General features: G+C 43.1%; 2 protein-coding genes and 1 non-coding gene across 5 annotated transcripts in view; all 3 read right to left on the minus strand.

Moving 5' to 3' along the window:
* C4H16orf70 (chromosome 4 C16orf70 homolog) overlaps positions 1-16152 on the minus strand; it is a 29563-nt gene extending 13411 nt beyond the window's left edge. Inside the window, exons 1-4 of one of the 2 annotated variants that reach the window (XM_005345495.2) lie at positions 15859-16152; positions 9386-9468; positions 5533-5616; positions 2199-2242 (exon numbers count right to left, since the gene is read on the minus strand). In XM_005345495.2, coding sequence (XP_005345552.1) covers positions 2199-2242; positions 5533-5616; positions 9386-9468; positions 15859-15922 — 275 coding nt within the window. In that variant the 5' untranslated portion in view covers positions 15923-16152. The remainder of the gene's footprint in view (positions 1-2198; positions 2243-5532; positions 5617-9385; positions 9469-15858) is intronic. The other variant, XM_026778616.1, reaches the window with a different exon arrangement.
* A 7462-nt stretch (positions 16153-23614) lies between these two features.
* The window catches only part of Cbfb (core-binding factor subunit beta), a 49986-nt gene continuing 45842 nt past the window's right edge, over positions 23615-27758 (minus strand). For both annotated transcript variants that reach the window (XM_005345496.2, XM_005345497.2), the window contains exon 6: positions 23615-25778. In XM_005345496.2, coding sequence (XP_005345553.1) covers positions 25710-25778 — 69 coding nt within the window. In that variant the 3' untranslated portion in view covers positions 23615-25709. The remainder of the gene's footprint in view (positions 25779-27758) is intronic.
* Positions 26080-26186, minus strand: LOC113456020. Its single transcript, XR_003376910.1, has one exon. It is a non-coding gene; the product is annotated as a U6 spliceosomal RNA (small nuclear RNA).

The following is a 27758-nucleotide window of genomic DNA, read 5'->3' on the forward strand; positions in this document are numbered from 1 at the left end:
AAAAAAAAAAAAAAAGAATCTTGCTATGTACCCTGCCTGGCCTTGAAAACACTGCAATCCTCCTTCCTGCCTTGGCTTCCCAGGTGCCACTAATTCATAAGAATTATTTACTTGTGGAGGCCCAAAACTGTGAGCCTATTCTATCTTGACTAATGGTCAGAGTTGGAATTTACTTCTGTTCCTTCAAAGTTTCTGCTCCACCTTGATTTAGATCAGAGAGTTGTTTTCTCAAGGCTGTTGTCAACAGGTGGCTAATATCCAGACCTGGTATTTCAGGTACTAAGAAGTAGATCTGTTTCTACCTCAAACAAAAATCTAAGGATCCAACTAGGTTCCTTCTCCCTTAAGAAGATAACTATGGATTTCACCCAGGGAGGGGTTTGCCTGCAGATGTTCTGGTCTAGGGTGTGAGCGTTACTTGTCTTATTCTGGCAAGAGAATGTTTAACTAAGAATGTAGCCCACAACCCTTCAACTGGTTTCTTCATTTCACTGTATCATGTTAATGTAGTTTTTTTTCATCTTACTCCTACCTTTTGGGGTTGGGATATTTAAGCAAATGGATTTCAGTATTCACTGGAACTCCCTCTAGATACTATCCTATGCCGTTTGTTATTTTCACTTGTATCTTTGTTCTCTTTACTTATTTTTCTAATCCCCAGGCCTCTACCCTGGGTAAGTGGTATCCTTGTTGAAACTGGTATCTGAATAAGTAAATAAATCTGAAAAGTAAATAAAAAATAAGTAAATACTTATTTTTTCCTAGACAGGGTTTCTTTGTGTAGCTCTGATGTCCTGGAATCTTGAGTGCTCAGATTAAAGGTGCTTGCTACCACCACCTGGCCCTTAAGAGTTTAAAAAGTTATTCTTAAAACACATTATGCAAAAATAAAATGGCTAGGAATGGTGGTTCACACCTTTAACTCGCACTTGGGAGGCAGATGTCAGTGAGTTTAAGGCCAGCCTGGTCTACATACAGAGTGCCAGGCTATCCAAAGCCAGTATGACCCTGTCTCAAAATAAATACTTTTTTAAAAATAATTTTATCCTTTTAAAAATGTATGTTTTTATGTTATGTGCATTGTGGTTTGCCACAGGTGTAGGATCCCCTGGAACTGGAAATAGAGACAGTTTGTGAGCTGCCATGTGGGTAGGTACCAGGAACTGAACCCAGGTCCTCTGGAAGAGCAGTCAGTACTCTTAACCAATGAGCCATCTCTCCAGCCCCAAAATAAACAAATTTAAAATTAAATACATTGCAAACAAGAATTAATTAGGTGAGAAACAGGAAGACCATATACAGACTCGACTCTCTGGGGCTTCCCAATACATTACTCGCTCCAAACACTAAAAGAACAAATGGATTTAGTGCCATTACATACTTGTTTGCTGTCTGAATGGCCCCAGGAATTGGATCCTTGTCATATTTTCAATAAGGAGAAGCCCAGTAAGGCTTAGTGGAAGGTAGTCTTTTTTGCTGTTGCAGTACTGGGGAATGAACTCAAGGCCCCACGTATGTCAGGCAAGCTAACCACCACCGGAGCTGAATTTATTCCTACCCCTGAAAGTTGTGTTCTAAATGTGAGCATTGCACTTTGCCTACCACGGCTCCGGTATCTAAGGTTTGTACAGGCTATCCTGTTCTTAGTCCCTTTTTTTTAGGTTGCTCTGGAGCTACTTCAGGCTCTGCAGACCCTTTTCTGCCGCCCTTTCTGTCACCCTTCAGAGCCTCCATGAAGTTCCCCGGCAGGTGCTGGCGGCCGCTGCCATCTTTGTTTCTCTCTGTTCTCATTCTAAAACCTGCAGTTTCTGCTCTAACATGTTCCTTCTCTTTAGTGCTGATTTTGGACTCTCAGCTACCTGGTTTGTTTCATTTCTGTTACCCAGAAAAAATCTGAAAAGAGGTGACAAAGAAAGGCTATGCAGGAAAGGGCAGTTATGACTCAGGAGACTGTCATAGCATTCCTAAGCCGAAGTGGGACTCTGTTAAGAGAGCTGAATTAGATTTTATATATACATGTTCTTAATGAAGCTTACTTCCTCATGAATCTGAGTAGGCTGGGAGGCTGCTGCCTCAGGGAACTGTGGTACCAGGTTGTAATTTTGGGACTGTTGGAGATGAAACCCTTTAGTACTTTAATGGAGACAGTAGATAAACTTGTCTGTACCAAATATAACACACAGGTAAGGGTAACTTACCAATATTTTAACTTTACTTTTGTCAAGTCATAAACTTCAATCACCTAAAAAGTAAACAAATTATTTAGGAGCTGTAAACATTCAAGTTGAAATAAAGACAGATGTACTTAAGAGGCTATAGCAGGAGGATTCAAGGCCAGTTGAGCTTTTTGAGGCTCTGTCTGAAGCAAAGCATACTCCCCAAAAGCAAACTTAAGGACACAGTTTAGCAATGTAACATGTTTAATGTGGTTTCAGCTTCAGCACTAAGACTCCCTGTAAGCACAGCACATTATCTTTTAAGCCTGGGGAGGGAAAGAGCCATGTAGGATGCTGCACTGTAAGATAGGAGTCTTATCTACTCCGGAGGTTGAAGATGATCACTTTGAGTAATAAATCTGACTAGTTTGAGCAAGCAGTAAGACTCCATCTCCAAATAAAGAACTAAATTAGGAAGAAAAACACAAATGATAACTTTCCTTCATAAATTTCTTCTTTTTTTTTTTTGGAGATAGAATTTCATTGTGTAGCCCTGGCTGTCCTCCAACTTCCAATGACTCTTTGCCTCTGCCTCCCCCAGGCGCTGAGTCTACAGGGTGTATGACACCACACCCAGCCATAACGTCCCCTCTTCTAATAGTGTTTAAATGCTGATCAGCTGATCATAGATGCTTTCGATCAAGGTCCTTACATCTAATCCACTCTGAGTCATACAGGAACACAGATCATTCTACAAGACAATACGACATTCCAGGAAACATATCCACCCAGTTTGTTGATGCCATGTGTTCAATACAGACATTTTCCTCTTCCACACTACATTATTATTATTATTTTTTTGACAGGGTCTCACTATGTATCCAATATAGACCAAATTGGCCTTGAACTCAGAGACCTTCCTGCCCCTTTTAGAGGCCATAATTGATAATATTACAAAAAAACAAAAACCAGCAGGGTGTGTTGACACATGCCTTTAATTCCAGCACTAGGGAGGCAGAGACCAGCCTGGTCTATAAAGTGAGCTCCAGGACAGCCAGGGCTACAGAGAAACCCTGTCTTGAAAAGACAAAACAACTCCACAAATTGGCTTACTTTATTTACAATATAAAATGATGGAGGAAGAGGTCCATCAGTACAGAACATGTGCGAAAGTATTAGATTATATCCCTAATAAAGGGGAGCTGGTTGAACCTGAAGATCCTGAGGGCCTTTGTGAAGCTGTCCCTTTAATGGTTCAGCCTCAGATGAAATGCCAGGAGTCAGGGCAGAGACAAATGAAAAGGCACTGAACACTCAGGCATTACTGGGACCAAGTAATAAATACAACAAAGTCCTTGAACTGTGATGTCATGGCTTGGCAGCCAACGCCATAGCTGGTCGGGGGTTGGAGGTGCCATTTATTCCCCCAGTGGGGGATGGCACAAGCAGAGCAGGCTCAATGTCTGGTTTGTCCTGAACTCAGATGTGGGAGGTCATGAGGAGCATCAGCCCTGACATACAAACTGGGACATTCAAAAGCACCTAACCCAACTTCTGACAAGAGAATATACCTACCTTTTCTTTCCTTTCTTTTTTTTTTGGTTTTTCAAAGACAGGGTTTCTTTGTGTAGCCTTAGCTGTCTTAGAACTAGCTCTGTAGACCAGGTTGGCCTTGAATACAGAGCTCAGCCTCCAGAGTGCTGGGATTAAAGGTGTGTGCCACCACACTTGGCTCCTTTTTTTTTTTTTTTTTAAATGAGACAGAGTCTCAAGCAGCCCAGCCTGGGCTTCAAGTCCCTATGTAGTCAAGAATGATCTTGAACTCTTGACCCTCATGCCTCTCCCACTGCTAGAATTAAAGCGCTACCACTTCCGGTTATAAGTGCCAGGGAATGAACCAAGGACAAGCACTCTACCAATATATATTCCCAGCCCTGTCCTTAACCTTTTTTTAACATTAGCACTGGGGCTGGTGAGATGGCTCAGAGGGTAAAGGCACTTGACACCAAGCCAGAAGACCTGAGTTCAATCCTCAGGACCTATATAGAGAGAACTGACCTCTACATGTATGCTGTGACGCAGACACACAGACACACACACACACACACAATAAGAAAACATAACACTGACTCAGTTAAAAACCTTTCCACTATTATTAAGCTATTTCGAATCTTTCCTACTGGAAAGAACTGCTGTCTGCTGGGGCCTTTATGGCACCTGAAGACAAATTTTTCTCCAAACTTAAGTGAGCTGTTCACTGGTCCTAGCAAGCCACTTAATGAGTAATGACTTATTCTGTACAGGGAGGGCACTGGGTAAGTCCACCTTATATGTACCTACTTAAGGGCAGCATGAAGCTTGTAAGTGGTGAAGCTGGTGCTAAGAGAGGCCCTGCAAAGGAAGACAGAATGATTCAGAAGGTAGCCAGGGTCCCCTTAAGAAGGCCCGGGATGGCAGTACACCATGCCAAACTGCCTGCCATTTCACTGAGGTCAGGACCTTATGCTGACAGAGACTGTTTACTTTTAGCCAGAAGCCCTGCTTGTAGAAGATGCAGGCATTCCCTCTTACAGTTACAACTATGGCTGACCAACAACCTCCTAGAAGGATCGCTAAGGAAGAAATCCTTCCCATGTCCTATTTTCTCTTCTTACTAGCTCACTTGTGACCGGATGACAGAGCTGGAAAGCATGTCACCTTTCAGAAGGGCTATTTCATAGCCCACGCAGGAACACTGGTGTCTATTTAATCTCATGACTCTGAGGCATTGGTTTGGTGTCACATGAGTAACCTGTGCAGTCCAGCATTTGAAAACATCCTGGACTGAACTGCACACCAATGCAGTTAAGATACCCTGCACACCAGCATGTTACTTAAATTTCTACTGGGGATAAAGAATCAACTCCTACTGGTAGCATAAACCAAACCATAAGCCCCAGAAGAAATGTCCATTTTCAATTTTCTAGGTCACACTGTCTGGTGTAAAAATGAAGAAAAACAAGACATACAAACCAACTAAAGTCTACAGTTAGGCTCCATTCTCAGCATCTTTTAAACAAGACTTGGGTTAACTTCTCTACAGCATTTTTAACACTCTTTCTCCTCTTCCTGGCATGCTCCCCTAAATCTACAACACTCTCTTACTAGCACTTGAGCAAAGGACAACACAAGCTCTTTTCAGCCATCCCAGCTCGGTTCCATCTTTCTACCTTTAGAGTAATAGGCACAGCTTCAGTCTTCTGCACTGTGGTCTTTGAACCACAGAAGTCTACACCCACTTAGAAGTTTCCAAGCACCTCACAACAGCACATAATTAATCAACTCCAGACAGACTGGATTAGCCAGATAGGAAACTATAGTTATCATTTATTGTTACCTTAAGTCTCTGATTGAAAGCATCAAACAGTAGTTTGATCCCGTCCTGAGTCAGGTTAAGGATGAGGTCATGGCTTAGAGGAGACTACAAAACAAAAATAAAACACACTTTGAACAACTGATTTGTTTCCCTGCTCCTCCTGAAAAACCTTACAACAAAAATGCACTACAGAGGGGATGTCAGACAGTCCCTTTCCCCAACTCACTAAGCTGGAAAGCATTTAAAAACAAACAAACTGCCAGAATGTACTGTCTCTTGTGTCTGACTTGCAACTCCTGCTTTAATGTGAGCCTTTCCCTTTAGACTTTAGTAGAAACACATGGGAGAAACAGACAAAATTAAGTGAGTAAACAGGTCATTTTCTTTTAGTAGGACATGTCATGTGAAAAGTCTCAATATCCAAACTCAGCAAGGCCTGGCTTTGTATGTCAGCTGAAGCCATGCCTGCACCCAGGCTCTTGGTAATATCCATAGCAATCACATGTTGAGTATTTTGGATCAAATTCTTGGAATAAGAAACACCGTGTGAACTAGCAATAACAAAGAGCAGAACTCAACTTTCCTTCCCCCCATCCCATCCCATAAATGCTTCTTTCTGAAAAGCCCAAGTGGAGTCACACTTCTACATCTGCCCACTGCTGTGGAGAGTGGCAGGAGGCATCTCTGAACAGAGCCCTGATGACCTTAGATGTCCCTTAAAACTTTCATGACTCTGGTTCCTACCTAGGAGAACTGTCACCTCTTTTCCCCAAAGTTGTTCTGGGGATAAGGAGGGCAGGTCAGAACAGACATCTGCCTCACTTTCCTGCTTCTGTCCTAATGTAATCAGTTCGAAGATTTAATGTCTTAAAGACTCACAGAACTGACCGAGACTGCTACAAACTAAAGGGAAAAACACCCCTATCTCAAACCCAACTGGCACAAAGTTGTTCAAAAGGTCTAAAGTTTTTTTTTATTTGGTTTTGGCTTTTATTTATAACTAAAGTAAATAAAATGAGTAACAGAGGTGTGGTTTTAAGAGACAAAGACAGCCAGGCAGTGGTGGTGCACGCCTTTAATCCCAGCACTCGGAGAGGCAGAGGCAGGCGGATCTCTGTGCATTAGAGCCCACCCTGGTCTACAGAGCAAGTTTCAGGACTGGCTCCATAGCTACTGAGAAACCCTGTCTAGAAAAACCAAAGAGAGAGAGAAAAAGAGAGAGAAGAAGAGAAAGACATCAATTAGAAAGTCTGATGCTACCCCAGTAGGCCTTATAGGGAAACTCCCTCCAAAAAACCTTCTGGAATTAGCTAAACCATGTGTTCTCCTCCCTCACAGATTCACACAAGGCAGCAGACCTCGGTGGCAGCATCAACACTTGCTTTGCCTTCTAAAAGAGATGGAGTCTACCTGATATTCATGCGCTAAGTTCCAAGGTGTGACTTCCACGCTGGGATGTACGTTAGTAGTAGAGGACCTGCCTAGCATACTCGAAGGCCCAGGTCTCATCCCCAGCACTACTAAAGAGAAAGAGGAGAGGAGAGAAGAGGACAGAATGAAAAATAATTTTTAGGAACAAAATGTTTTCTGCACTTGGAAGCAAAAAGAAAATTAGGTAGAGAAAAAGAAGGTCAGGACAGAACCACATCTAAGGAGCACCACATCAAGGGCAGTGTGCTGACACATACCTGTGACGCAGCACTTAGGAAGCTTACACAGAAGGGTCACAGTCTGACTACATATTAAGATCCTGTCTGAAAAACAGTACCATATCAGAGCTTCAACGGCACCTCTTTTTTTTTTTTTTGAGACAGGGCTTCTCTGTGTAACAGCTCTGGCTGTAATGGAACTCACTTTGTAGATCGGGCTGACCTTAAACTCAGAGAGATCCACCTGCCTCCCCCTTCCAGGTGCTAGGATTACAGGCATATGCCACCAAAGCCCAGTTTCCAACAGCATCTTTAGCTCGTTGTCAAACACTGTTCAAAGCCCAACACGGTGACACACAATCTTAGCTCCAGCATCTGGGAGGCAGAGGTGAGTTACAGGCCAGCCAGGGCTGTCTCAAGAGACTGTTGTAATAATATATGAATAACGAACTGGTTGTTTTCACAAACCACACAACTAAAAGATAGGAGGAATGCAGAGCTAGACTAAAAAATCCATGTTTTTGGTTGGACATAGTATCACCTGTCTGTAGTCCTAGCACTTGGGAGGTAGAGACAGGAAGCTCAGATGTTCAAGCCCAGCCCTGGCTACACAAAACCTAAAATTCCAAAGCCAACTGTGTCTACGAATAGGTACAGATGCTCAGAAGACATTAGGGAGGAGCTGGGGAGACAGCTCAGTGGTTAAGAGCACTTGCTCTTGCAGAGGACTCAAGTTCAGTTCCCAACACCCACACTGTGGCTTATAACCATCTGTTAACTCCAGTTTCAGGGACTCTATACCCTTTCCTGGCCTCTGCAAGCACTGGCATTGCATGCATGTGGTACATATATTCACACAGGCAAAAACTAATACAATTAAAAGAAAATACTAGGAAATGAACATAATGTTACATTCTTGCAAAGACTGGAACGATGAGTGATATGAGAACCAAAGATTCGGGCTGGAGAGATGGCTCAGAGGTTAAGAGCATTGCCTGCTCTTCCAAAGGTCCTGAGTTCAATTCCCAGCAACCACATGGTGGCTCACAACCATCTGTAATGAGGTCTGGTGCCCTCCTTCTGGCTTGCAGGCATACACACAGACAGAATGTTGTATACATAATAAATATTTTAAAAAAAGAGAGAGAACCAAGGATTTGTACAGAATGGTTAGAAAGCATAAAGCTTATATTCAAAGCCCTCTAGTCTTCAGATGTGACAATCTTATTTACAAGCAAGTCCACTTCCTGTTTTAATGGCCACTACCTGTCAGATTACATTAGGAATGACTGAGAGCAAAGAGCTGACAGAGCCACCATCTACCCTTTAAATGAGAATGCACTCTGTCACCTCGACTCAAGGAACCCCTGTACATTCTGTCAAGTTCCATATGTGTAGCAGATACCACACGATCCCTGAGTACTCGACTGGAGACCGCATTCCCTTCCTAGACCCTTCAGAGTAGCTAAGGGATACAGAGCTGCAGAATGTACCTATGGTAGTGGTAATAGGCCTAATACAGCCGTTGCTGTCAGACAAATTGGGAAGTTTCACAGAAATACTACCCGCTTATAATCTAAAACATTCTTCTTGTCAAAAACAAGTTGCGTCTGCTCTAAGAGCTGAAACTTACTAAAACATCCAGTCAGAACTCAAGAGTCTCAACAAAGCCACAGGGACAGCCTTTGGCCTCTAGGCTCAAACCAGCTCCCAAAGCTTGGCAACACAAAGGCTAATTCACAAAGCAGCCTATGTTCTAACATCATAGAACTGCAGGCTTCAGAGCTCAGTGGAGAGAAGATGGTCTTGGAGAGGACAGAGGGAAGGGGTGAGCCTGTTACTACCTAGAGATCTTTCCTGAAGTAATTCTGAACTTCAGACAACCAACAAAGCAGAAAAGACACTTTTAATCACAAAAGGTGACAAGCACTTTAGAAAATCAGAGACAGCTTGAGGTGACTTCTCGTGAAAAGGTCAGTAGGTAAGTACAGATTTAAACAAAACAAGAAAGCAGGTCTAGTTGTTGTTGTTGTTTTTTTTTTTAACTGATCTTCTTTCTAAACCTGGCAGCACTAGATTATCAAGACCAAAGTTTCCAAACCAAGACACCCTGAAAGCTGACCTAAGACTCCCCCCAGTTAGCCTCCCCAGAGCGTCCTCTCTGGAGGCAAACTCATTCACTGACCAAAGCTTCTATTTCAGTAAACAAGTCAGCCACCACTCACCTGCTCACTGTAGAGAACCTGGACATTTTTGATGATGCGACAGTGCTTCTGAAGAATGGCCACTGCCTGAGCCAGGGGCATTCCTGCAATAAAGGAAGGACACCCATGTGGTTACTTGGTCTGTCTATTTACTGACACCTACACAGTGAGAAGCATTGAGCTCTGAAGCCTGCATGCACACAGCGTGGTCACTGCAGTAAGAATAAAGCTAAAAAGCAAAGACCAAGGAACCACTCAAGATTGCCCAAGGGGAGAAATGGAACATAGAGAAAAGTTTCTTAGCAATAGGACAGCCAAACCGATCCCAAGCAGTCAAAGAGCTCAAAGACAAAGTCAGCATGAACCAAGAATAGGCAGGAAAATCATAGACTTTATGACTCTGGAGGCCAAGCTTCTAGTCCTGACTGTACTGGTTTCCTATAACCCAACACTGCTCCCTTCTCTGCCTCTCTGGCATCTACAACAACTCATGTAGACTGTATTAAGACATATGACTTACAAGAATTCATTAAAGTTTTAAATTCCAGTTCTTATAAGACTGAGGCAGGAGGATTGTAATTTGACGCAAGTATCAAAAGCAAAACAAACAAAAGTTTAAAGTCACACACTGATCAAAAACAACTTATTTTACAAAGAATTTCTGTGTATAACTAAAGGTAAATAAGATTTAAACAGATTAAATTGTTTTTTAATCTTCTCTGTATTCTGGGTCTCTCACTACTTCCAATATTTAATGTGTGTATCTTAAGTTAAAACCTCTTAAATTCCTTTCCCTGCCTCTCTGGATCTAGTCTGTAAACTGCACTTCCTAAAGGAAGCCTGCAACAGACCACTTTCTTTCTCATGAGCCCAGGGCCTTTTTACAGTGTCCCAGAGAGTTAACACCAAACAAGGTTAGCATTCCAGGAAAAAAATTATTTTTGAGACAAGTTCTCACTGTGTACTCCTGGCTGGTTTGGAGATCACTACACAGTCCAGAGTGGCCTCAAACTCAGAGATTCACCTGTCTCAACCACATGAGCCTTGGGAATGGGGAGTGGGAGGATGCACCATGCCTGGCTATTATTCTTTTGCCAGTACACAACACTCTAATTATAAATCAAAATTTAATTATAAATCAAAATTATGTTTTCCTGTATATATCACTTATTTTTCTCCTGTGGGTTAATACCAATCCTTCTCTGAGACCTGAGGTTAGGTCAAGTCTCTTCTCACTCCACAATATCTTACATATCCTTTATTATAATAAAATGAACTATTATAATAAAATGCATTACAATAATGAACTATTTGAGTAGGATAATTTCCTACTCAGTTCCCAATGTTCGTGAGCATATCCCACAGACTGACATGCTATCTTGGATACAGCAAGCCATTTGTCTCCGTACAACAGGGCAATGCTGGAGAACATTTTCTCCAATGACCCTTTAAATCTTCCTTTAGGTATTCTAAAGATGAGATTCAAAACCAAATCCAAGCCAAGCATAGTGACTCAGGCCTGTGATCCCAGCACACAGGATACTAAGGCAGGAGGATTGACTGCTCAGAGTTCCAAGACTAGTATGGGCAAGATTCTGCCTCAGAAAACTAAAACAAATCCAGACACATGCTGCCGCATCAATATATTCTTCAAGTCCTACTGAAACCATTATTTCAATGTGCAGTGTCTTTATCCACAGTGGTCAAACCGTCTGCTGAGGTTTTCCTGTCCCTGTGTTTACAAAGGCCAGGAAGGCAGCCACGAGGCTGGACGCAGCTCTCCATCATAATGCTAGGCAATGATTACCAGGCCCAGATGCATCTGCATTTGCACAGGTTCAGTAAGAACTAGGAAATCTCTTGCTGGCTAGCTAGGTGTTTATCAGCTTCACCCACTCGATAAAGAAAGGTTAGCTGGCAATGAAAAGGACCTTGCAGCACTGTGGTGTTAAGGGAAACGTTGCCAGGTTCTCTAACCTACGAACATACTTTTAAAGCAGATTCATTTTCCATACTTATTCCCACCTAACAGCCCCAAATGTAGTTTTGGGATTAGGGGAGATTGAGAGTGGAAAACTGATTTACACTCCTACCCCCATCGCACACAGAGCCTGGAACTCACTGTGAAGAGTGCTGGTATTAAAGATGGAGTCCAGAAAACCAGCCACGGTGGAACACGCCCTTTAATCCCAGGCAGACCTCTGTGAGTTCCAGGCCAGCCAGGGTTACACGGGGAGTCCCTATCTCAAAAGATAAAACAAAACAAAAGCTTAGCTAAATTCATGGGTGACTGGTTTCTAGATGATTATAAAAGCCTGTTAGGAAGCTACTCCTTGAAGGTTGGAGCCCTGAGAAAGAGGAAGACTCTCTTAAGTATGTCTTTCTGCCCCTTTGCCATAGGCAAAATGCTAGGCCACATACACTGTGATAATTAAGCAATTTACTGCAAAACACACTTGAAGTAACATGTAGACTAGGTGACAGTAGAGTCCTGTGCCATCCCTCCCCATGATAGACTATCACTGATCTAGGAGTCCACAGAGCTTCCCCGGGCACAGAGGCCATGTGACCATTCACAGCAGAATGCAGTCCTTTCATTACTCAAGATGAAAAGGAACAGTATTAGTGACAAGCCTGAGGTTGCTGGTCCAGGGTGATGCAAGACAGACTAGCTAGTATAGAAACCCACATTTAAATCCAGAAGCTGAGGCCGGGCGATGGTGGCGCACGCCTTTAATCCCAGCACTCGGGAGGCAGAGGCAGGCGGATCTCTGTGAGTTCGAGACCAGCCTGGTCTACAGAGCTAGTTCCAGGACAGGCTCCAAAGCCACAGAGAAACCCTGTCTCGAAAAACCAAAAAAAAAAAAAAAAAACCAAATCCAGAAGCTGGAGAGACGGAGAGACGGTTCTATGATTAAGAGCACTTATCCTAGAGAAGTTAAATAAGAAGGTGAATCCAAAGACAAACATATAGGCATCCCCCTGAATATTAACCTTCATCAGGCAATGAAAGGAGACAGAGACAGAGACCCAAATTGGAGCACCGGACAGAAATCTCAAGGTCCAAATCAGGAGCAGAAGGAGGGGGAGCACGAGCAAGGAACTCAGGACCACGAGGGGTACACCCACACTCTGAGACAATGGGGATGTTCTTTCGGGAATTCACCAAGGCCAGCTGGCCTGAGTCTGAAAAAGCATGGGATAAAACCGGACTTGCTGAACATAGCGGACAATGAGGACTACTGAGAACTCAAGAACAATGGCAATGGGTTTTTGATCCTACTGCACGTGCTGGCTTTGGGGGGGCCTGGGCAGTTTGGATGCTCAACTTACTAAACCTGGATGGAGGTGGGTGGTCCTTGGACTTCCCACAGGTCAGGGAACCCTGATGGCTCTTCAAGCTGATGAGGGAGAAGGACTTGATCGGGGGAGGGGGAGGGAAATGGGAGGCGGTGGCGGGGAGGAAGCAGAAATCCTCAATAAATAAATAAATTAAAAAAAGAAAAAGAGCACTTGCTACTCTTCCACAGGACCTGAATTTTGTTCTCAGCACCCGTATTGGGCTGCTCACACTGCCTGTAACTCCAGCTCCAGGCATCCTACCTTTCACCTCTCATGGCGCACACACACAAATACACACACACACAGCTCCAGGGGATCCTACCTTTCACCTCTCAGTGGAGAAAGGAAAACCAAGCAGAGGGGAAAAAGGAAAGGGCAGGGCAGGGGATCAAATGAGAACAAAGTATAGTGACAGATATGAAAATAAGCCAGGTGGTGAGGGCACACGCCTTTTGTCCCAGCACTCAGGAGGCAGAGACAGGCAAATCTTTATGAGTTTAAGGCCAACCTGCCTACAGTATGTTCTAGGACAGTCAAGACTACACAGAGAAACTCTGTCTCAAAAACCCGAAGCTAACCAAAACAAAAACCAAACCAACCAACCAACAATGACAACCCAAAACAAACAAAAACATCAAAACCCAAAAAATCCTCGTTTTTAAAATTTGTGATTCGATATCTCATTGGATAATTTCTAAAATGAGCCCGTTTTCTTTAATAATGTAGTTATAAAGAACTATAGTCTTTTGCTGGCTGTGGTGGCAAATGTCAGAGGCAAGTGGATTTCTGTGACCAGCCTGGTCTATGAAGCTGAGTTCCAGGACAGCCAGGGTCATGGAGAAACGCTGTCACAAAACCAAACAAACAAACAAAACCAAACAAACAAAACTTGGAATCCTAGAATTAAAGCCCTGTGTCGCTACACCCAGTCCTGGATTTACACAATCTAAACCTGCAGATTCTAGGGCCAATAAGATGGCACAGTGAGCAAGGCAAAAGTGGTGACCCGAGTTTGCTCACTACTGCTCACATGGTGGAGAGAACCAACTCCTCCTGCCAGTTGTCCTCTGACTTGACTGACTGACACACACACACACACGCTCCTCCCCATACATCTTTTTTAAAAATGTGTATAGGTGTTTGCCTGCAATATATGTATATGTAGGACATGCACGTAGTGCCTGTGGAGACAGAGGCAGGGGTGTTAGGAATCAAATCCTGGTCTTCTGGAAGAGCAGCCAGTGCTCTCAACTATTGAACTTCCCTCCTAAATAAATTTAAAAACACAGACTTGGGAGCTGGAGAGATGGCTCAGAGGTTAAGAGCATTGGCTGCTCTTCTAGGGGACCCTGGTTCAATTCCCAGCACCCACATGGCAGCTCACAACTATCTGTAACTCCAGTTCCAGAGAATCCGTTATCATCACAGACAGACATGCAGGCAAGACACCAATGAACATGAAACAAAACAAAAACAAACAAAAAAAGCCCCCCCCCAATCCCATAGAATTTAAATGGACACGGTGGCACACTCCTGCACAGACTGACTTTAAATGGACACGGTGGCACACTCCTGTGCTTGCCACCCGGTTTCATCTCCAGTACTATATTTTAAGTTAAAATCAACTTCAGCTACATAGGGGGTTTGAAGCCAGTCTGGGCTAGTAACTGTCTGAAAAACAAAGAAGCAAATGAAACCCAACTTAAAAACAGAATAATGAAAATGTTTACAAGTAATCAGAAAGCCTGAGTTCTTCCCTGAGCTGTCCCCCAAAACTCAACTCTGCTGATATTTTTGGCTACTGCAAAGACAGTTTGAAAGAACTACTCTAATTCTTGGTTCTGGAAAACTGGCAGCTTGGGGGTGGATTGTCAAACATTTACCCTTGGTAGTGAGGTATATAGCTCAGTGTTCTGGAAATTTCCTTACCCCAACCAATCTCTTATATTCACTAAATCAAACAAGAGAACCACACTCTAATTATACCATCTTAAGCCTGAAGCTGCTGTGGTTCTAAGCCAATCCAGGAAGGTCAGGGGAGAAAAGGATATTAATTAGAAGCCAAACATCATTAGCTTCTCAGTCAAGCTCCTGGTGCCTCACAAGAGGCTGAATGGAACATTTTCATAGCAGATTAAATTTTGGTAACTCTATAGGAATAGGCAGTCTAAATTCTGAGAGAAGAGAGCCAAGACTCCTTGATGAAGCTGGCTTCTACAACGGGCAGGAGGCAGGCAGCCACCGAGTCCCAGCAGGCTCTTTCCAGCAATCTACCCAGTTTGTTTCCTCCTAAACGCTGCCTCTACAGACCTGGATATTCTACACTCAAGGATGAACTATAATCAAATGGAGCCGTTGACTCAGTCTAGGAGTGACAGAGGTTCAGGCCCACACAAACAAGCAGCAGCAACACCTGTTTTCCACCCTCTTTTCTCAGCGCTGCCATAAAGGAGTTACTAAAAATGCAAACATTCTTGTTCGCATAAAAGGCCAACTAACCCAAAAGTGACCAAACAAAGCTATGTGCAATTTCCACTTCGCTCAACTTTTAACTCGGGCATCAAGTATTACGACATCACAAGTTAAGGCTCCATTTCAGAAGAGAAGAAAACAAGTCAGAAGTTCCTTGAACAAAACAAGCTCAATTTCCCGCACCATCTGACTATGAGATAGCTTAGGTTTTCCTCCTGAAAAAGGTAACCCGTGTCCCCCGACCCCTCTGCCTCTTTCTAAAACCAAAGGAAGACAGATCAGAGACCAGAAGGTTGATCGCGGGGTGCTACTCATTTCTTAACATAGTCTGCAAAATGGGCACAACAGTTATTGATTCTCAGACCTCAGGGACGGTTACTAGAGATAAATTCAAAAAAGCAGGGCCTTTTCACTAAGTATTTGGAGTGTACCGGCTATTATTATAATTCTTAGTACTACAGCTCCTAAGAAGGACCCTGCTGAAGCCCTAGGCGAGGGCATCGCTTATCCCATGACTGACGGAATAAGCGGGTTCTAAAGCCTGGAACCGAAAGACCAGAGGGTACGAAAAGGCGGAGAGCCGCGGACGCCGCGGCATCAGGAGGCAGAGACTAGCAGCGAAAGGGGCCGGAGAGAAGCAGGGGCCAGCGGATAGGGTCTTGAAAGGACCCCACACTCACCCAGTGTGAATTCCCATTGCTCGTTCCCCAGAGAGCGTTCAGGCACCACCTCCAGGTCCAGCATTGGTTCGGTTCGCAGGGCCGGGCGGCCTCCCTGCGGCAGCGCAGACAGGACCCGGCCTGAGGAGACCACGCAGCTGCTGACTCGCCGCTCTCGCCAGTCCGCGGACGTCCGGCTCGCCACTCCGTTCCGGGCGGTGGCGGCAGCACCGACACAACAACACACTTCACCTCCCTTCACCTCCCGGGCAGCAGCCGCGGCTGGAGCGGCAATAACAGCAGCAGCAGCGTCCGGAGCAACTGCAGCAAAAGCGCCGTGCCGGGCCGTAAAGCGTGGCAAAGGCGGGGCTCAAACCTAAGGGGCGGAACCTGAGGCGGGGTTGCGCAGGCGCGGACTCTGTATGGGGGCGCCTGACCGGCCAGGTGGCGGCCAAGTAAAGCAGCAGTAGTGACTGCTTTCGAAGCTAAGGGTCACACTCTCGAGGCCCTACGAATTGCACAGTACCCCATACGTGTCTACAGAAGCAGAGGGACAACGCCTACGACACATCACACAAGAATAAAGCCGTCTGCCGTCTAAACTCCTATCCCACTAATGTGCATTAGGACCAAAAGACACGGGAAGGACCCAGCCCCAGAGGCTCACACCCTGCGTGCGCCTCCACAACTCGCTTGTCACAGTACCAACGCTGACTGCAACTTTTAGCTATGCAGAAATGGACTCTCTCTAGGACCTAGTTGTCTCTGAGCAGTTTCACAGTTGAGAATGTGCGGGTGTGTGGGTAAGATTGAGAAGGGCGAAGGGTTCCAACCTAGGTCTCATCCACAAGTGCTCAGCCTGGGGCGTGCATTCTAAGGCTGCCTCGCGCAGCTCCGCCTGGGGTCAGCTTTGCTGCTTGATGTCTTGCCCAGACCCTTAAGCCTTCTGTGCATGTTTCCCGTGAAAGAGGAGCTCCTCCAATCGCGTTTAGCTTTAACTTTCGGCCTGCCTGCTCCAGAGCTCAGATTGCGGGGACCCCCAAAAGACCACCTAGGAGGCTGAATCCCATATGAAAAAGCAAAGAGTTTGGACTCTGTCTGACCGACGCAGCGGTAGAGGAGAGAGCAAGGGGGTGGGGGGCGCTGTCATAGTAGAAGTTGGAAGTGAGACTTTCAGGATTCGGGACCCTGATTGACATTTGTCTAGGGGTATCTTGGCAACAGGGAAATAGGCGAGTCCTGGGCTTAGGGACCTCTGGTGGTCTTATCATCTAATGCTTGGAATGTCAGGTACTTCCCTTTAGATGCTGGCCCTCCCTGAGTGGTGTCAGTTTATGGCTTTCCTTGGAATCTGGTGTTGCCTGCCAGTAAACTCAAATTCAGACCTACTTTGTAGCTGGTTTTTATTAAGTGTCATGGGAGCAGTGTGGCCAAGCCTTTCTGGTCCCCACAGGACACTCTAAAATTAAAAGGCAGCTGAAGCCTCTTTTGATGACAAGGACTTCACACCCTCAGTCTCATTTTATAGAGGAATAAATGGGACTCAGGGAGGGTAAAGAGTTTATCCAAGGTTCCTTGATCCTAGGCAGCTGAGCTCAATTTTCATTGTTGTGCCCCAAGGACAGACTAAACACTCAAACTGGTTACACAGCCTATAAGGGGTGGTTCATCAAAATTTGAAGTCATTGCTATGGGCCTCAGACAAAACAAAAATAGTAATAGGATGTCTTTGAGTAGCATGTCACATGCCAAAACAACTGGGTCCCTGGGGTGTCCAGGGGGGAAGTGACTGAGTAACCGCTGATGCTTAGTTGTGTTTGGAGGCTGGGTGTGGAGGTTTGTGCCTGCCAGAAATCCTAGCAGTTGGGCTGTGAGGAAGTTCAAGGTGGTGCTGGGCAACAAAAAGAGTTCAAGGCCAGCTAGAGGGGGAAAAAAAGACAGCAAAAAGTCTTTTCCACCCCCACCTAAACTGAACTCTAATCCAAACCAGACTGGGAATGGGTCAACTAACAACAAACAAAAAACAGTTTGTTTTATTTATTGTGAGGGGGGAAGGGTATGAGAGACTTGAACTGAGATGGTCTTGGGAGAGGCAAGACAAAGATACAAAGTCCCATGCTTCTAAATACAAAGCAAAAATGATTTTTAGTGCCGGGCGGTGGTGGCACATGCCTTTAATCCCAGCACTTGGGAGGCAGAGGCAGGCGGATCTCTGTGAGTTCGAGACCAACCTGGTCTATAAGAGCTAGTTCCAGGACAGGCTCCAAAGCCACAGAGAAACCCTGTCTCGAAAAAAACCAAAAAAAAAAATGATTTTTAGTGAAAATGATTTTTAAAGTTCAAATAAACCACAAAACCAGGAAGACTACTGAAGCAACCTCCAGGAACTCTCAGTTGGGGTAGTTGTTATGGTTTTGGTCCCTTTAAGAGACAAGCCACACCCATTCCCCTCCCCATCCGCTGAGGCAGGCTGATCTTCAGCTTCAGGCCTGAGCTCGCTCTCTTTTCCATCTTCTTCTCGGAGAGGTAGTTTTGCTTCTGCCTCTCTCCCCACTTCTCTGCTTCCCCCTTCTCTCTCTCTCTCTCTCTCTCTCTCTCTCTCTCTCCCTCTCTCTCTGTCCCTCCCTTCACCCTTCCTCCTCCATAATAACATGAATAAACATTGAACCTCACCCTGCATGTCTTGTCTATCCATGTTTCTGTCTTCTACCTGCCCGCCCGCCATGTGTCTCCCTGCCTGGGACCAGCCATTGCTCAGGGACCAGCAGCCGTCTCTGCCTGGGGCCCACTGCCTGCTGTCACATGGCCCACCACCACCACCACCGCTCGGGCCGCAGCTCTGGGACCGGCAGCCATTTCTGCCTGGGACTGGCTGCTCCCAGGGCCCGCTGCCTGCCACCACATGGCCTGCCGCCACCATTTGGGACCTACAGCATTTCTGCTGCCTACTGCCGCGGGGATCTTGCAGCATTTTTTAAAAAAGAATAACAGTAGTGTGTGGTGACTTTTGTGAATAAAGGATGTTACCTTTGCTTATTTAAATGTGACCCACTCAAGTTCGGTCGTAAATAAAAGAAACTTGGAATAGGAGAAAAGCTCTTGGCAGAAGGAGAAGCAGTGAATTCCAGGCCAGACTGCTCTACACAGTGAGATTCAGGAAATCTAAGGTTACCTTTGTGGCTTTGGAGCCTGTCCTGGAACTAGCTCTTGTAGACCATGCTGGCCTCGAACTCACAGAGATCTGCCTCCTGAGTGCTGGGATTAAAGGCCTGCGCCACCGTAGCCCAGCTTGGGAATCAAAGTCCTATCGTTATCCCTCCAGGCCTCAAAAGAGCTTTTTAATGACACTTCAGTGATAGATCAAGAACAGTTTGTTATGGTAAAGCATGGTGGGTGAGGACAGAGCTTGAGTGTGGCTGGGCGGTAGTGGCAGGCAGATCTCTGTGAGTTCAAGGCCAGCCTGGTCTACAAAGGGAGTTCCAGGACAGGCTCCAAAGCTACAGAGAAACCCTGATTCAAAAAACAAAAACAAAGTTTGAGTGTGGAGATTTATTAAAAGGAAAGGGGGAGAGAGACAGAGAGAGGAGGGGAGGTAGGGAGAGGAAGAAGCAGGAAGGTAGATGGGAAATGGGCAGAGCTTGTCTCTCTCTTTTTTTTTTTTTTCCGAGACAGGGTTTCTCTGTGGCTTTGGAGCCTGTCCTGGAACTAGCTCTGTAGACCAGGCTGGTCTAGAGCTTGTCTCTTAAAGGGACCTTTGCTGCCATGCGCAGAGGGATGACTGTGCCAGTTCCCAAGGGGCATCTGGATACTAACACAATTACTTCTTTTTTCCCTGTTTTTTCGAGATAGGGTTTCTCTGTGTCACTTTGGCTGTCCTTAAATTCAGACATCTGCCTGCCTCTGCCTCCAAAGAGCAGGGATTAAAGACGTGCACCACTGAGGCCTGGCCCTTTTTTTCTTTATCTTGTAGTGTTGGCAATCCAATCCAGAGCCTGTGTGTGCTAGACAAGTATTATAATACAGTTACACTCCCAGTTCAAAGCATTTCATAATTGAGAGCGGCATGTGGTAGTTCTTAGAGCTACCCACGAACATCCTTTCCTTCTAGGGAAGTTAGGACTGCAATCCCCTCACTTAGAACGGTGACAGGCGCTGTTATGGCAAGGGCTAGAAGGTCACAGAACTCCATTTCGGTACCTCAGTAACTCTAAGCGGGAATTTAAGAAAAACAATCCCTGGAAGAAAACAACTCAAGGATGAGGGCTCTTTGAAAGGTTGCCTGACCTCCCTATTTTTGCTAATTGAATATTTTGTCTTTTGTGACTATCTGCTTGCAGTTGTGGAAAGGAATCTTGGGGACTTTCCAGCCAGGATGTGGTTTTCTTGCTTAAATATGGACTCCAGGAATGGCTCAAGGCTGCACTTGAGTTCAGAATACCCAGGTGTAGTCACCAGTAGGCAGGACTAAATACTTTCGTTGGGAATCTCCACTCTGGTTTCACTCCTCCCATTCCAGACCCCGCCCCTCAGAAAGCCCCCCAAGGGTCAGCTCCTCCCCCAGAGCTGCCGACTAGAGGGTATTTAAAACCTGATCATTGGACAGCCCATGTGCTCTCTCTCCTGCCTTCCTGAGAGTCATTCACAACTGCTCTGTTTATTAAATCTGGATTTATTAATTCGGCTTGATTTGATTTATTACATCAGTGGAAGAACCCAATAACTGTGCTGAGTGGTCTTCTCTGGTAGGAGCCCAGATTAGCTTGGTCCATAAGAACAGAAGACACATGTTTACTGCAGGCATTCCCAAATCCCTCTTTATAATGCCACCTCCTTTCTTGTTCAGTATTAATGGCTGACAGTAATGTTCAATTCTGCTATATAAGGCCAGGCATATCACTGATATTTAGCTCAAAAATTTCAAGCTGTTACCTTTTTAAAAACTAGATCTTAAGCACTGAGCCATTTCCCTAGCCCCATTTTTGGTATGTTTTAAGATTAACACAAGGGACCATTTTTAACAAAAAATGGGCACAAATTTTAATTTCAGTTCCTGCACTTTCCCCCTTAGCTCCGAGTCATCTTCATACCCACCAGGCTACCCTATGACTAAGGAGCACACATTTCTGTTTCTGGCCTTGATCTTTTCAGTTAACCAAGCAAATTTCTCAATCACTCATCCTACAAACCTCCCAATTGCCTGGTGACTTCTGTCTTCTCCTAAGCAGGAGTCCAAATGTCTTCCATGTAGTTGACACAATCAGACCAGCTTGTATCTCTCACCCAGACCTCTGCAGCCCCTTTCAAATCCATACTGCAAGCATTACCTCATGTTCTTTCAAACTTGCTAAGCTACTAACTAGCTGGCGACCTACCCTCTCAGTCCTCTCTAGCTGATTGCCAGCTTCCAGCTCAGATGTCTCCCCGGGGTAGGCTATTTTGACTATTCAGTACAGATGTACTCAACTGCCAACACTTCCTATATAATTTAGAAGCTGCTACAGCTTTAAGGATAGACTAGTTCCTCGAGAGCAGAGATGATGCCTATTTAGGGCACTCAATTTATATTATTTTCTCTGAGTTATCCTAAATGACTAAAAGGTTTTTTGTTTTTTTAAAGTTTATTTTGCTGGGCGGTGGTGGCGCACGCCTTTAATCCTAGCAATCAAGAGGCAGACGCAGGCAGATCTGTGATTTCTGGCCAGACTGGTCTACTGGTCTCCACAGCTAGTGCCAGGACAGGCTCCAAAGCTAAACAGAGAAACTGTATTGGGGGAAAAAAGTTTTTTGTGTATAACTATTTTGCTTGTATGTATATATGTGGACTATGTGTATGCCTGCTGTCCATGGAGTTCAGAAAAGGATGCTGAGCCGGGCGATGGTGGTGCACGCCTTTAATCCCAGCACTCGGGAGGCAGAGGCAGGCGGATCTCTGTGAGTTCGAGACCAGCCTGGTCTACAGAAGCTAGTTCCAGGACAGACTCCAAAAAAAAAAAAAAAAAAAAAAAAAAAACAAAAAAAAAAAAAAAAAAAAAAAAAAAGAAAAGGATGCTGTACCCTTCAACTGGACCTAGGGATGGTTGTTGAGATATCACATAGATCCTGGGAACCAAACCTTGGCCCCCTGCAAGGGCAATAGGGCTTTTTAACCGTTGAGCTATCTTTCCAGCTGATATACTTTGTTTTATTTTTAAAACTCAATACTATAGCTTCAATATTTTTCATTAAAATTTCCATTTTATAATTCATTACCCATTTATAATCTTGATATTGATGACAGCAATATAAGCAATTTAAAAATTCCTGGTAGTGGGCCGGAGAGATGTCTCAGCCATTAAAGTCTAGGCTCAAAACCAAAAATATACAATTTCCTAGTAGCTCTGTTAGATCTCCCCCTCCCCCCCCAACACACACACAAGGCAGTGGCTTGCCCTACACAGAAGGACTGTTTCTGGGTAAACAAAGGTCTGAACTCTGGGTTTGCTTATCAGAAACCTCTCTTGATCTTGTTGGGAAGTTGATCCTCAACAGCTCAAAGACAACCCCCCCCCCCCCCCCGACATAATACGATCTGCTTGCTTTCCCCCATTTTGCTTTTCGGTTCCTCCATCCCTGAGAGATAGCTTGGCAGTTTGATCCCCAATAAACCTTCCTTTCTACCATGGGGAATTGTCTGGCTCAGTCCACTGTGCCCTTGCTCACAGTCAGCATTTAGAATTGTTTTATACCCCCCACACCTCAATAGGGCCTCATTATGTATCCCAGGCTGGCCTTGAATTCATAATCCTCTTGTTTCAGTCTTCCTTAATAGCGCCAACCCAGTATTTAAGGTGTTTTTGTCATTTGTATGAAATCTGGTAGTGAGTAAGCAAATTGATAAATCTGTTCATTACAGATCTAACTTATGAAATGCTTCAAGTAAAAAGCTTAATTTTCCGGTTTAGATAAATGCCAGGACCTGTTCTAGGAATGTCAGATTTAATATACACCTTCTATGATGATTTCTAAACTATCCTGAAAGATGGTACTAAAATTTGATATATGTTTATTTTGTCCAGAGGTCACTGTTTTACGTACCTCATGCTTTGGAGCCTGTCCTCGAACTACCGCTCAGCTGTGTATTGGTGTTTTTTCTACATGTATGTCTATGTGGCACATTGGTGCCTACTGTCTAAGGATGCTACATGAGGGTATTAGATACCTGGAACTGGAGTTACAGAGAGCTGTCATGTAGTTGTGGGGAATTGAACCTAATCCCCTGGAAGAGTAGCCAATACCCCTAACCATGGAACCAATTTTCCAGCCCCCCCAAATTAAAAAAAAAAGAAATAAATTGTTTTTTATCTTAAATAATAGTTTGTGCATGTACTTGCTCATGTACATGTATACTATGTTCACATGCCAGAAAAGGGCACCGGACCCCTAGTACTGAGACAATTGTGAGCTGACTACTCTGGGTGCTAGGACTCAAACAAACTCTTGGTCCCTACAAAGCAGCAATGGCTCTTAACCTCTAATTCATCTCTCCAGCCTAGGTCTTGAACTCTGTAGTAGCCAAGAATGATATTAAACTTCTGACCCTCCTGCTCCCACTAACCACATTATACACTGGGAAATTACTATGCATTGTGATCTAAAGGTTGGCCTCTTTGGAACTAGAAGATGTGACCACTAGATGGCACTGTTGCTGCTTTCCTTAAAAAAAAAAGTAAAAAGGGTCAAAGTAGTAGGACAGAAAAGATCACATTTTATCAATAAAGAGCCAAGACTTTGTTTTCACTACACAGAATTTTAATGTGAAACTAAATTAAACATACAAATATACAATAAAGCTAATGGCAAAAGCAACCTGGTAGCTTAAGGCAAGTTTTAATGGAGATGAATTTAGAAAGGATGATGCAATGATGTAATTTTAAATATAGATTATGAAAAAATATGAAATTGCATCAATAACTTAAAGTAGTTTTAAAAGTCTGCACTATGGAAAAAAGGGGTTTATGATCTTAATGCCAGCATTAAGACAGAAGCAGTGCAGAGCTAATAAAAAAACATTCACTATTTACAGAGAGATGGCAACAACAAAATTTAATACCATGTCATCTGATTTACTGGTGGACTGAAAGCTCTTGGCTAAAAGCAGAGAAAATGTACCACCAACATGTTGTTTTAAAAAATAAAATTAACTGCAGAGGTCAAAACGAAGGAGCTCTGTGATTAAAGCAACCTTAAAACACCCCCGTAAGGATCATTTTAAAAAGGTAATTCCCCAGAGGAATTAGGGCACTGAGAGTGTAAACATGTGAGCTGTACAACACCAAATACCAATCAAATTCATTCATAGTACTTAGTTATACAAAGTCAGCATGATCTTTTGTAACACATTATTGTTTATAGTGATTCAAACACAATCCTTACCATGCACGACTTCAAATATATAACAAATATTTTTATTTTGAGATACAGGTATTTGTTGATGAATTATATATATATACAATGAAAGACACACCGTCACAATCAAGTATCTTTATATGCTTTTTAAATGCAATGACCTTATTCAGATTTTTCTGAATTGACCATGTCAGTTTTTAAAATTCTCTAAAATAATGCCATTTTATGATAAAATACATTTTTGCAAAAATTCAGAAATGTAGTAACATTTAATGAATATGACCAAGAAAAGTATCTGTAAGCATGTGCCAAATGACTTAGCACTTTTTTCCAGTTTTATATTTAAAAAAATTGCAATTTGACACTAAGCCTATTTTAAAAATATTGCCACACTGATTCATCTCAAAATGCACTATTAATAGTCCTTTTGCAAAATACCATCATATATAACTGTAAATGTTTCGTCCAGAATTAATGGAAGAAAATGTATCTCCTGCACAGATGAACATTTTCTAAGACTAATCTTCATCACCCAATATTGTTTCTACAAAAGCATGCAATACAAAATACACATGAAAGCAGCTATCTTAAACATGATGTTAATACAATTTACCTTTGTACTGATTCATCACTGCCTCCAGTTTAATATGCTGTTACATAGAATAAGTTCCAGTATCCCTTTTCTGATTGACTTAAAAATAAAATCCCTGAATAAAACAGAAGCCAGCCTGTGACTTCTTTGGGCATTTCTGTAGAACATTATCACCTATGGAGGACACCTCTACCCAAACTCATGATTATAGAAGAGAACTTGAAACAGATCTGAGACAAATAAAAATGAATACTAATTTAAAATTTTTATGTTTAAAAGGGCAAAAAAAGAGGTGAGTACTAGTATTTAAAAGGATACTGTGACTTTCACAACTGTAAACGTTTGTTTTAGGAGGCGGTGGCAGACAGCTCTATGCTGCTAGGTGTTTAGCTTGTAAGAAAACACAAACACATCTTATTCGTAAAATGGTGTAGAATACAAAAAACAAAGTAATATGGAGAAAACAAACACAAAGAATGCTTATCTAGAAGGAAGACTGTATGACCAACTCATCTGAAAGTATAAAATAATTTTAAGCAACTGCTGAAGAAAACCCTGATAAAAATTTCAATTTCTTATCTTGTTCTTAAATGATATGAACTTTTAAATTAAAATGGAGAAAGAAGATACTTTCAACCCAACCAAAATAATGCCAACAAGATAAGCTTGCATAGAAAAAAATTTCAAATTATTACTGGCTACATGCTTTAAAAACCAGAAATGCAGATATTATAGTGCAAAACTATGGCAGCTGACGATGTCTTTTACTGCCTCAGGTCACGAAATTGACTGCAGTACCTCCAGTTATCACAGTTTCTGGTCGCACAATGTGTTGCTGATACCAACTAGAAGCAGTGTGTACGTAGGGATGGGCGGCACGGGTGCTGTGCTAGTATTAACGAAGCTTGAGATCATCACCACCACCTAAGTTGGAACCAGGACTAGGGTCTTGTTGTCTTCTTGCCTGCAATGACAAAATTGTAATATGAAGTTAAGAATGTGGTTTGAAAACTCAAATGATGCATACATAAGATATTAAGACACAGTGTCATATAAGAAATGATCATCCAATTAAAACTATATATGATATTCCATAATAATAAATCATTTTATTTCAAAAGGATATTATAAGTATATACTACATATAAAAGAAAAAACCCTACGGTTTTATTTTTAGAACCAGAAGCTTTACTACACTAATAAGCCAATCATATAGCTGACATTTAATAAGCAACAATTATATTCTAGGTACTATCTTTTTTTTATATAATATGGAACGCTTCACGAATTTGCATGTCATCTTTGTGCAGGGGCCATGCTAATCTTCTCCATGTCGTTCCAGTTTTAGTAGACGTGCTTCTAAAGCGAGCACGCTAGGGACTATTTGAAGTACTCTCCATGAAGGAACTAAACTGTTTCCAACAACCTACACAGATTTCATTATTTTCCCCATTCTATAAAGAAATCGGTTTGCCAGGCGTGGTGGCGCATGCCTTTAATCCCAGTACTCCAGAAGAGGCAGAGGCATCTCTGTGAGTTCAGGTCCAGCCTGGTCTAGAGAGTTCATGGACAGTCAGGGCTGTTATACAGAGAAACCCTGTCTCATAAACCAAAATGAAAGAAACTGAGTAACAGAAATATTAATATAATAATTAATAAAATTAATATAATAATAGTATCATCTACTAACTGAAAAATAAAACAATGATTTTAACCTCTGCTAAATGAATTTTTAAAATATTTATTTATTATGTATACAATATTCTGTCTGTGTGTATGTCTGCAGGCCAGAAGAGGGCACCAGACCTCATTACAGATGGTTGTGAGCCACCATGTGGTTGCCGGGAATTGAACTCAGGACCTTTGGAAGAGCAGGCAATGCTCTTAACCACTGAGCCATCTCTCCAGCCCCTGCTAAATGAATTTTAACTACAAATCTCAAGAAATGAAATCTATACTATTAAGTTCTATGAATAAAATTAAAAACAATGCACTTAGTTAGGCAGTGCTGGCACACACCTTTAATCCAAGCACTCAGGAGGCAGAGGCAGCGGCAGGCAGATCTCTGTGAGTTTGAGGTTAGCATAGTCTACAGAGAAAGTTAGGACTCTAGGGCTACACAGAGAAACCCTATCACCAAAAAACAAATGGAAGCCGGGCGGTGGTGGCACACGCCTTTAATCCCAGCACTCGGGAGGCAGAGGCAGGCGGATCCCTGTGAGTTCGAGGCCAGTCTGGTCTACAGAGCTAGTTCCAGGACAGGAACCAAAAAGCTAAGGAGAAACCCTGTCTCGAAAAAAAAAAAGAAAAAGAAAAACTGCACATATTCCACATTTAATTATCTTTTTAACAGTACTTAACAATTAAGAAACAATAATTATAAACACTGAGCATTTCAAGATTCATTGAATAATAAACACCCTATTTAAACTACCTATGACAAATTACCTAATAGAAAACATGTATCAAATAAAATATCATGTATGATACTCTCTGGTAATATAAAATATATATAATATAGTGCCCCTTTTGTCCATGTACAACTTTAAAAGTAAATATTTAGTTTTCATTATATTTAATATTGTATATGTGTGGTTCTTATGGAAGACAGAAGAGGGACTCAGATCCCTCAGATCTGTAACTCAGTTACAGATGGTGTGAACTGTCTAACATTGGTATTAGGACCTGAACACAATTATCTGGAGAAGTAGTAAGCACAGAGTACTACACTCAGTCTTGGCAGGAAGTACCTTTAATCAGAGACATCTCACTAATACCCCTCCCCATTCAACATTTTCTTTTAGCATCTTGCACAAATTTTAATATATTTTTTAAAGTATATATTTATTTATTACGTATACAATATATTGTGTCTGTATATGCTGCAGGCCAGAAGAGGGCACCAGACCTCATTACAGATGGTTGTGAGCCACCATGTGGTTGC

This window comes from Microtus ochrogaster, chromosome 4 (genome assembly GCF_000317375.1).
Source record: "Microtus ochrogaster isolate Prairie Vole_2 chromosome 4, MicOch1.0, whole genome shotgun sequence".
Taxonomy (NCBI): Eukaryota; Metazoa; Chordata; class Mammalia; order Rodentia; family Cricetidae; genus Microtus; species Microtus ochrogaster.